Source organism: Panicum hallii, chromosome 9, assembly GCF_002211085.1.
Source record: "Panicum hallii strain FIL2 chromosome 9, PHallii_v3.1, whole genome shotgun sequence".
Taxonomy (NCBI): Eukaryota; Viridiplantae; Streptophyta; class Magnoliopsida; order Poales; family Poaceae; genus Panicum; species Panicum hallii.
The window spans coordinates 17,798,636-17,809,853 of NC_038050.1; the positions used below are offsets into that span (position 1 = coordinate 17,798,636).

Genomic DNA, 11,218 nt, shown 5'->3' on the forward strand with positions numbered 1-11,218 from the left:
CGCCTTACAGCTGTTGCCGGATGGCAAACAGAATCCTACCGGTGGCCCACATGCTAGAGACACGGTCCACTATACGCCGTTACATGTCTCCTTGAAGATCCTTGGCGCCAAGGCTGGGCATATATATGGGCCGTATGGGCACAACGTGTGGGTCAACATGGAGCCAAATCACTCGTCATCCTAAGCAACTACTAAACTGCACTCTGTTGTCCGAACCAAGATTGATCATATATATGTTGTGTGTACGTCTATGATCTTTCAATCTTTGCATGCATGTGCTATGATGTTCAGATCAGAGTACCGTCATCCATATATATGTAATAATAAGGGCACAACTTTTGCTTGTTTGTCTTCATTTACCCATATAATATATAATATCTAATGTTATTTGTACCTATCTTTAAATCAAGAACACGCTGTGCATGAGTTAGGACACCGATATCTGGAGTAGAGTTCAAGAAGGGAAGCAAGAGGGGATTCGGGAGCAGGCCGATAAATGCTTATAGTGTTAAGGATTCTCTTACCAGAAATTTAAATATAATATACCCGTCTCTACCTATATGAAAGATAATTTAAAATAATCATATATACTTGCATATATATATATATATATGTATATGTAATAAGGGGGCACAGCTTCTGCATCATCTTCAGCCTTCGGTCGGCCGCTAGGCAGCAAAGACCTGGTGATGGATCAAGGGGAAGTCATTCCGGGCGCCTAGTGCTCGGAATCGAAGGCGAGGCGGCGAAGACCCTTCGCTTCGTCAGGAGAGGACCCCGAAGCTGGAACCAATGGGGGAAAGGAGAGGTACGAGGAGACGGCGGCTACAACCACGGATCGCGCAGGAATCCCGAGGAAGACTTCCATGGGCCTTGGGTCCGGCTCGACAGCAGCCCATGAAGCAAGGCGGCGGTCAGGGAGAAGGTCCTGAGGGCCCCTGAAATGGGAAGATGTCGGCAGGAATATTCGGGGAGTTGTCTAAGCTATCAAGGTAAAAATATAATTGCATGTACGGGCGTTTTAGCCCTATAAAAGGGGACTTGAATTTAATCAATGTAAATTTAATCAACCTTCTCCCTCTTCATTTGCTTGGCCATTATGCAAATTTAATCAATGTTTATATTCACCAGCTAAAACACTTAATCGGCCAGACACTTCTTTACAATATTATTTTATAGCCGAATTAGTCAAACTAAAGAACACATCACCAGATCAATTTATAAGTCAAATTTGGCTACTCGATGATTCCATGAAATAGAACTTAAGCCAAATTTGAGTGTCAACGATATGCATAACCACGTGCTAGGTCCAATAAACTGGCAGCCACTTGCTAGCGTGCTCCACCATTAGATGCCGACCCTAAGTATTATATGCTGTTTCTTAAATCCTTCCAGTACCTCACAATGCTTGTTGACGTTGGATGAGTTAGCTAATCAATTCATTTTTATATTGAAAAAAGATGGGTCAACTTTCATCGAACAAACACCGAGTCAGATCGTCGTGGCTCTGTCCAGATTCAAAGCGCACGCAGGCTTTCTGCTGACTGCTGGGTGTGTTTGGCTTTAGAGTTTGTACTTGGCCTAGCTAGATTAGAGCTCAACGCACTGCTTCCAGCAGTGCCTACGACTGCCACAGTTTCCCGAAAGGTGCCGCGCCTGCTGCCTTTCTGTATTACATCTAAGCAGATTACCTTAGCAGCCATTCATTAAGATTATTGCCATGCCAGCCTTTCTATATTACATCTAAGATTGCCTTAGCAGCCATTCATTAAGATTGCCTTAGCAGCCATTCATTAAGATTGCCTTGGCAGCCTTTCTATATTACATCTTGGAGGGGAGATTGTAAGTTAAACTATCACATCCGGAACCAGCTTGACACCTTCTAAGGTTCTACTATAAGTACCAGCATACCCTGGCCGCCTTAGTCGAAACACTGGGGCTGGACTGGGTCATCAGCATATCTCGGCTGCTTTCCATGGCGCGACTCCTCCATTCTGCTATAATCTCCACCTTTGTTCTGCTTGTGGTAATCATTTACTCGTAACATTCCAGAATAATTATGTCTTTATAGTTTCATGCTAAATCTAACTTCCTTGGCTTTGACTAAGTTTACAGAAATATCCATAAATAATTGTCCGTTAGATAAACTATAAAATATGTTTTGACAATACATTTATTTGATACTGTATAGATATGTTTAGGGTGCAGTTTTTCTACTCCCGGGAGTAGTTACTCCATCTTTCATAAACCATATTGCTTATCTGTGTATAGTCATTTATCAGTTTTAATTATGTTTATATACTCATTTTAAGAAACTCCAAATCTTATTACGTGAACTTTTTTCAAAAGAGCCCATATTTTAATACATTATTATAATACTATTGTAATACTATAATCATAGATTGTGTATATATACTTACATACTTGACATATGTACTATTCTATATGGTCTAGTATGATCATATGCTCGCTACATACACCTAGTTACTTACACCTCATTGGGTCATATACATCATACATCGATCTAGAGAACGTATGGGAGTAACTGCGCCCTAGGAGTAGAAGTAATTTCCCATAAATGTTAATACATTTTTCTATATTTGATCAAAACTAGACAAGTTTTATTTAGTACAAACGTAAAAGGATTTACAACTTGAAATGGATCGAGTAATGCTAATTAAAAAACCAATGGCCGGAGGATGCATTCGTGTTATCGTGTTGTGACTATTATATATAATTATATATATAAACTTGCAAACGTACCAGTAAGTTCCAACAAACCCAATATGTACAGGGAATCTGACTCTGTATTATCTCTCGCTGCGAGCTGTTCTAGCTCGTATAAGTATGGGTCATGACTCCAAGTCACATACGATATACGGAGGATTGGACACGATCTAATACGTCTTGGAATCAGACTCCATATCGATCTAATTATCATTAGATGCTAGTTGTTCTAACCTGTATGATCATGGGTCATAGGTTCAGATCACATACGACACACAGAGCGAGGGTGTGAGTGCAGTTTGGGAAATAAAAAATAGGGGATAGAAGAATCCTTCCACTGCCTACGTAGTTAGGAGGATCGGAGGTGAACAAAAAAGAATGGATAAAATTTTGATCTGTAATATTAGTCATAGATATAGATAAGGCCACCAATTTTAATGTACCATGTTGCGTTCAGGTCGGACAGCGTAGCAATGCAGTCCTGACGGAGGCCGAAGTGTTCTGGCGCACCGTCCTGCCGGATTCTCCGCTCCCGGACCCCATCCTCAAGCTCCTCCATCCTGGTCTGTCCATTACTTGCTTTAGTTAATTTCTCAAAACTATGATTATAATACAAAAGAAGGTATGCGGCTCTGATGCTCACTCCTGGTCTTACTTTACGGTGCAGAGACCAGCTTTGTAAACAAACCAAAGGATGATACGGTTGCTGAAGCATACTCCTTGACTTGGTTAATGTGGGGGCTTCGCTCTCCCTCTGGACAGACGAAGCACTCGAATGGTGCAGAAACCAGCTTTGTAAACAAACCAAAGGATGGTATGGCTGCTGAAGCATTCTCCCTGACTTGGTTAATGTGGGGGCTTCGCTCTCCATCTGGACCGACAAAGCACTCGTCTCCCAGGCCATCCCATGGCCGTGACCACAGCTCTGACGAATACTTGGCCCAGGGGCTCTTCTTCCATGAGGAGTTAGTGCAAGTAGGCAAGACCATAACCTTATACTTCCCGTTGGCAGCCAGTGCACCGCTCGGGCTATTGCCGCGCCATGTGGCGGACTCCATTCCCTTCTCGACGTCCTCAATGCCGAGCGCCCTCGCGCGGCTCGGTATCTCTAATAACTCCGTGCAGGCAGCCAACATGGAGGAGACGCTATACATGTGTGACCTCCCACCAAAAGCAGGTGAGGCCAAATTCTGCGCTACGTCGCTGGAAGCCCTGGTCGAGGGATCGATGGCGGCGCTTGGCACCCGCAACATCCGGCCGATGACCTCGGACCTACCCCGCTCAGGGGCACCTAAGCAAACGTACATCGTCCGAGCTGTACACCCGGTGGACGGATCGAGCTTCGTGTCATGCCACGACCATAACTATCCGTACACCGTCTACATGTGCCATAACACGCCCTCCACGAGGGCGTACATGCTGGAGCTGGAGGGTGCCCGCAGTGGCCTTGTCGTCACTGTTGCCGCTATTTGTCACGCTGACACATCCCACTGGAACTCGGAGCATGTCTCCTTCAAGATCCTCGGCACCAAGCCTGGCGGCGCACCGATCTGCCACTATCTGCCGTATGGGCACAATGTGTGGGTCAACATGGAGGCAAATCGCTCGTCATCCTAAGCAACTATTAAACTGCACTCTGCCGTCCCAACCAAGATTGATCGTATCTATGTTGTGTGTACGTCTATGATCTTGCAATGTTTGTATGCATGTGCCATGTTGTTGTTCGGATCGGAGTACCAGCGTCCATATATATGTATAATAAGGGCACAGCTTCTGCTTGTTTGTCTTCATTTACCCATATAATATATAATATCTAATGTTATTTGTACCTATCTTTAAATCAAGAGCATGATATGCATGGGTTAGGACACCGATATTTGGAGTAGAGTTCGAGACAGGAAGCAAGAGCGGATTCGGGAGCAGGCCGATAAATGCTTATAGCCTTAAGGATAGATTCTGTTGCGAGAAATTTAAATATAAAGTATCCGCCTCTAGCTATATCTATACCATTATATCTTAATTTTTCTATCTATATCTATATCCATATCTTCTGTACCTCATAATAAAGAGGTAAAATTTCAGCCCATTTTTTTATTCCACCTCCCCTAACGAACTCCGTGGATGTGGAAAGTGTCTCTCCTCGACTATGTACAACCTCTTATTTTATATGACACATACGAGGCTTTTTGAGGTAACATATATATAGTTAGGAATCATAATCCGAATATATTCCTCAGAAAAGAATCCTAATAATTCAAATAGAGAAAGATAAGAATAGACAAATCTGTATCTATTCATATAGATAGTATTAAGGATATACTTTGTCGCGAGAAATTTAAATATTAAGTACCCGCCTCTACCTTACTGAAGACAAGTCATCTGAAACCATTGTGTCTTTGGATATTTTACTTCTTGAGCTGAGAAACATGCAGGACTGGGTGAATCTTGCTTGTCACTGGAAGGTCCAGCTTATAGGCCACTTTACCTATCTTCTCCAGGACTCTTAATGGTACATAGTATTTGAACGATAACTTCTTATTGTATCGATTGGCCACCGATGCCTGATCATAAGGCTGTAGTTTCATGAAAACCATTTCTCCAGGCTGAAAACTGCGTTCAGATCTATTTTTATCTACTTGCGCCTTCATCTGTTGCTGGGCGCGCTGCAACTGTTGCTGGATGATACGATTGATGAGGATATCACGTGCTTGGATACAACCACGTTAGAAACATTTTATTCAAAGGTGAAACCATTCTTTATCATGATTGTATTCGATACATTTGATGAATTGATGCTTCGCCATGATGTATTTTTAGAAATACATTCATGGATCGAAAAGAGTACTAAAAACATGTGGAAGGCATAGAGGACCAAATAAGTTGATTGGGGACCAATTTCACATATTCTCAATATTCTCCACCAAGCCACCACGTCACTTTTTGTACAAGGAAAGAGAGAGTCCAAGTCCATCACGTTTTGAATGTTGGATTCAGACTGCAAGATAGAACCAAGTTGTTACGGCTGCACGACTTCATACGAACTCCGATTGGGGCGTTCTTGGACTCCACGGAAAGCTTATCAAGTTTATTTTCAAAAGGATCTAGGCTCATGTCCATGTCTTTTCAGAATCGACCTCAATCATCATTTTCGTTTGTGGACATTTTTTTGTCCAGGTACTGCGTCATCTTATTTTGGCCCAATGGGCCGTGTATCGAGTTTAAATTCATTAGGGACACGTCCTAGGGTTGGAGCACGACTCCAGCATCCCTGTGGTCGTCCTCCCACGTTCATATACCTCCATAGCCACCACAAACAGATTGGATTTTGTTTAGATCAAGTTTAGCTCTTGCTACTTGCTGGTAAGCGCGTGTGCTGGATCAGCCGTCCGACTTCCTATCTTCGGAACCCGACCTTATTGGAGATTGAGTTTGAGACCTTCATTTACATCTGGTAATTCAGTACCTGTTCTACTTGTTCTTCCTAGTTCTTCTGTTGCTTCCAGGACGAGTGTGACACCCTAGGTGTCTAAAAGATAAACAAAGATCCTTCATATGAAATCAGGCATAAAAGAGCAAAAAAATATAAAACAACCTATCAAAATCTACCTTTCAAGAATATGAATATGAGTATATGTATATATGCATGTACATATGAATCTTTGCAAACAAATTCTTGTAACTTTCAAAATTGATCACAAATGACTCTAAAATTTTAATGGCACTTCTGTCACATCAAGAGCAATAAAAGTCTAGTTGAACTCAAGAGCTAAAAGTGCAAAAATTCACATGAAATGACCATTTAAATACTTATTTTTGGAAATTTAAAATACCATTTTATACATTGCTCAAATGAACATAGTCATAAAAGAGAAGATGTATATCTTGAAAAATTGAACAAAAATGGTATTCAAATGTTTTTTTATTTTACCTTGGGAAGCATGAGTTCTAGCTCCTTTTTCAACCAGGCCCCTGTTGTTTTTTTCTTCCTATGCATAAGTCCCATCATCTTCTCCCTCCTGACTCCTCCCACTGCCCTATCCCATCGCCGGCAGACCAGCTAACCGGCGCACCCCGGTGCAGCTGAGGTCGCCTGGCCAAGTGGGTCTGCCAGCACCTTGGAAATCTTCCACGGACCCACAAAATCTTGCTCTTTCCCCTCTAGAAGCCTCCACATAGCGGTTTTCCTCTGCCGTGGACGCTGCTGGCGCCACGGCGAGCCCCGCCGACGCCAGCAAGGCAACTGCGCCCCCGGTTTTGCCCCTGGTCGAGCCTTCCCCTGCGGCTCATACCCAGGCCGCCATCCTCCCTCTCACGCCTATAAAAAGCCCCACCCAAGGTCCCTAAGCTCACCGCCCCAACACCAACTCCGCCAAGCAGTCACTCGCGCGTGAACGCACCACTCCGCCCCCACATTGCCCAAACCAACCCTCCCACCACTTTCTCCACCTCACCCCAAAGCTGCACAGCCGGTTCACGCGCCCTCTTCCACCGGAGCACCGCCGCCACCACCTGCACCCGCCGCCGGCTCTGTGCCACCGTCAGCAAGCCGCCTCGGTCCACCCCTTCCCCACCCAAGACCTCAAATAGGTGCGGTCTGTTCCCCTCTTGCCTCTCCCACCTTCGCCGCTCACCACCGCAAAGCTAGTCGCTAGAATTTGGCCGGCAGTCGCCGTTCCCCTACACAAAGGACCCTTTTGCTTCGATTTCAATCTTTCCGAGAAGATTTCTGTAAAATCTTAGGGACTCATTTGTAAACCTAAAACTAGTACTTTGAAAACCAATCTGTTAACTTTGAAGATGCAAAACAACTCACAGAAAAATCATAAAAATACAAACTAAGATGTTCTGAACTCTTTAAGTTAAGATCTACAACTTTGTAATAGGATCATGGATTGTTTCCACATAGTTTTAGCTGTAGATTTAAATCAAGTTTAAACGGATTTTAATTGTTCCAAGAGTTTCAGGAAAGAACTGCTCATGAGTTTTGGATGGTAGCTTCAATGTTAGGAGTAAAGTCTTTCATAAAAAATTCATGCACTAAATCCAAGCACAGCTAGATGTTTCGAGTACTTTTTGCTATATGCTAGATCCAGTTAAACTAAAATCTTAACCTCTAATTCTTGCATAGGAAAAATCTACAAAATTTTCAGTAGACTACTCTTGCAAGTAAGTTTGTTCAATAAAAAGTTGAGCACCAGTTCTTGCAGGGTTTGTTCTGTACAAATAGATCTTGATCCTAGCAGTGATCGTTTAAAATATTTTTCATGATTAACCTGCTAAATAAAAATAGCTAACACTTTTATAGTGAGTTTGTACTTAAGTAATGTGCTCTGTATAAAAATCTCAACCTCAGAAACTACCTCTATGAGTAGTTTTGCTTAAGCAATGCTTACTGTTGGAAATGGCCGTTTACAACATGATAAAACCACTCGCTTACTTAATGAAGTCAGTTAATCCAGATAAGTACTCGATAAATAACTGCCCAGGGAAAAGAAAATAAAGTGCTCAACTATTTAACTTCAGTTTTGTTGAATGACTACTTTATAGTGCAATAATTATATATCTTGTACCTGTAAAACCACTCATACATGTGCATTCATATAGAATCGACTACTCTCACGGACGGAACCTACAATCTAGTGCTCGAGTCCGAGAGTGAGCAGCGCAAAGCTCAAGTTAATCTAACAGAAGACGCTGAAGACCCGAACCAACATTCGGAAGAACTCCCGACTAGATTTTGCTCAAGAAGGCAAGCCCCGGTGCATGATCCTAGTGTTTCAATTTATGCAACTGATGTTCCCTTTTACCTATGTATTTAAGTTCATAGGAGTTGATTGGAACCCTAGCTGCATGATCCTAGGCACCTATGTACTTAATACTAGAATTGGAAGTTTGAGTAGATGCTCTGCTAATAGGTACGGTAAAAGTCGAGTGGTTTCCTGCCACTCGCGAGAATTATAGGAGTTGAATGATTTACCGCATACTGCAACTATAAGGTCGACGGGTGGGGCTGTGGTACGATGCTCATGGTTGAGGCCCCGTCTAAGTAGAGAAAAATGCTATGGCCGCAGTGTGTGATAGTGGTGGTTAATCGTTTGAACGTACTAACCACATGTTGAAAATATAGTACTCGATAAGCTAAGTACTCGATTGGCTCGGCAAATGGACTTTACTTTCACCCTACTTGAATGAAGTTCAGATGGGTATACACATACGAGTGCAGAGCGTGCCTTTGTAGTCAGGGAGGGTGACCCTGATCCACAATCCGGAAAGAAAGGGGAAAAGTTGCTTGGGGTGACCCTTCGATACTCCTAGCGTGTGTGTTAGGTTTTCCTTGCAAGGTTAAGAAATTCGATTCGAATCGTCCGTTTCTCGCGGTAATTAAGACTGCTTAATACTTCTGCCACATAAAATAACAAGAGGAACTATGGCGATGATGAAACTTGTTGGATAATTAAATGTTTTCCACCATGTTTGGTTAGAGTCAGATACTCATTTAGAATGGTTAAATGAACTAGAATATTCAAAGCTAAAATATAAAATTAAGAACTTACTCTTTGTTGCTTTTCAGCAAAAATAAACTCTAGAACCTTAGAGCCATGCATATTTAGTAGTCGGTATTTACATACCAGTAGTTGGGTAAGCCTCACTGAGTATTAGTATACTCAGCCTTACTTATGGCAATATTTTTAGGTGTGTCTTTTGAAGATATGATAGCTGGTTTGATATGGCCGTGTACTTTGCCGCCTGGTTGGTCCATGGAGTGGGATCCATCCCCGACCAACATTAACTTTGCTGAGTGATGCCATGTATGGGCTTCACCGTGGTATCCAAATCGATGATAGATGATCGTGTTTTCTTTCCGCTGCTTGTAAACTCTAAATAAAGTTTTTGATGTTTGAACTCTAAAGTACTCGTTTGATGAACTCGAGTTGTAATAATTGATGTCAGACTTGTGAGATAAAAGCTATGGAATGTTGTAATCTGTGGACTTGCCTTTGTGCGAGTTATATGTACACTTTATTTCGATCGAAATATTGAGTGGTCGCATCGGGATTTACCTGACAGACTGTCAGATTACTCCGTTTAAAGTGCATGGTAGCTGGTTCATCTTATTGGATGATGGTTAGTGCACTTGAGCCGGGTTAACTCGGGCAGTTCTGCCACAACGAGTGCCCTAGTAGCCGGTGTGTTGCGCTCCACAAGATCGCGGCAGCCATAGGAGGTGGTGTATCGGTTGCTAAGGCGCAATATTTTTGAAAGGTTGTAGTCGGGCCGTGAATGTCGTCTCCTCCATCAATCGAGTTATCCCACGCCTCTTATTGCAAGATCAGGAACAAACCCTAGCGAGTTCACATCAATTGATAATTAGAGCAAGGTTGTTCGGTGAGAGACTTCCGATCATTCGTTATTGTTAATCCCTGTCCAGAAAAGCTAAAAAGAATTTTATTAGATTAGTTTGCCTGCAATCATATAGACCTTTTGAGCCTTTTACTAGAACTACTTAGTTAGGGCTTGGTGAGTCTTCGGTTGCATCGGTTGCATTGAGTTGCTGGTCTTGGTTTAGTCTTTTAGAGTTTCGAGCTCTTGTCACCTCATTTTGTTTTGGAGTTTCAATTCAGCACAGGAATAAAACTGCTATAGTTTTTGTGTTCCGTCTCTGATTTGGGAGTTTGAATACAATCTGGAAAGCTTAACTCGTGGTCTTTCGAACGGATCAGACCTTAGTCATAAACTCCATCTAAGCGCTCCAGAATCGACTTGAAGATTTGCGCGTTTGGCTGTCTGATATAAGATTTGTCAATATGAGTTGGTACAGGTTGTATGCATAATCCTTTTATTTTTGTTGTCAAACAAAAGATTTTAGTCACCTGAAAAAAGGAAAAAAAATAAAGGAAAAAAGAAAATAAAAAAAAGAAGAAGAGAAAAGGAAAAAGAAAGGGGTTGTTCCTTGTGTTTGTGCTTTGGTTCTGGTGGTGTGTTGTGACTTCCTTTGTGTCCAGTCTTGCGCCTCTAGCACGATCTAGGTTAGGACCAGCACAGTACCACCGTTGAACGATTACTCGGCTTGAGTTTGTGACTAAAGTGGTGGACTCCATATTTTCAACTATAGTTTGACAGATTTTTATTGATGCGGCATCGATACACTTTATTACATGGTTGCAGACTTGCTGGTTGCTGTCACCTCCTATTTTGCTTGGTAAAAACATGTAAGAGCTTGTTTGAATAGCTTGAGATTAAGAGAATTACAACGGACACATCCTTGTAGTTGATAGAAGGATACATATTATTTTTGTGTTTCTCCTTTTCTACTAATCATGAAAGGTAATACGGTGATTTTTGAACACCCTCAGATTCAGGATATCATTCAACACTTGCCTTCATATGCTGGTGAGTTTGATCCTAAAGCATACATTGATTGGGAGTTAAAAGTAGATAATGAATTTGATGAGCATGACCTATCCGAGAAACAAAAGATTTATATTGCCTC

At 42.2% G+C, this 11,218-nt stretch overlaps 1 protein-coding gene across 1 annotated transcript; it reads left to right on the forward strand.

Annotated features, from left to right (window-relative positions):
• Positions 1-1,921: 1,921 nt before the first annotated feature.
• On the forward strand, positions 1,922-4,567 carry LOC112876793 (BURP domain-containing protein 13-like). The gene is made up of 3 exons (XM_025940971.1): positions 1,922-2,026; positions 3,185-3,290; positions 3,395-4,567. Exons 1-3 carry the CDS (start codon positions 1,976-1,978, stop codon positions 4,342-4,344), a joined length of 1,107 nt encoding a protein of 368 aa, XP_025796756.1. The 5' UTR covers positions 1,922-1,975; the 3' UTR covers positions 4,345-4,567.
• Positions 4,568-11,218: the final 6,651 nt, after the last annotated feature.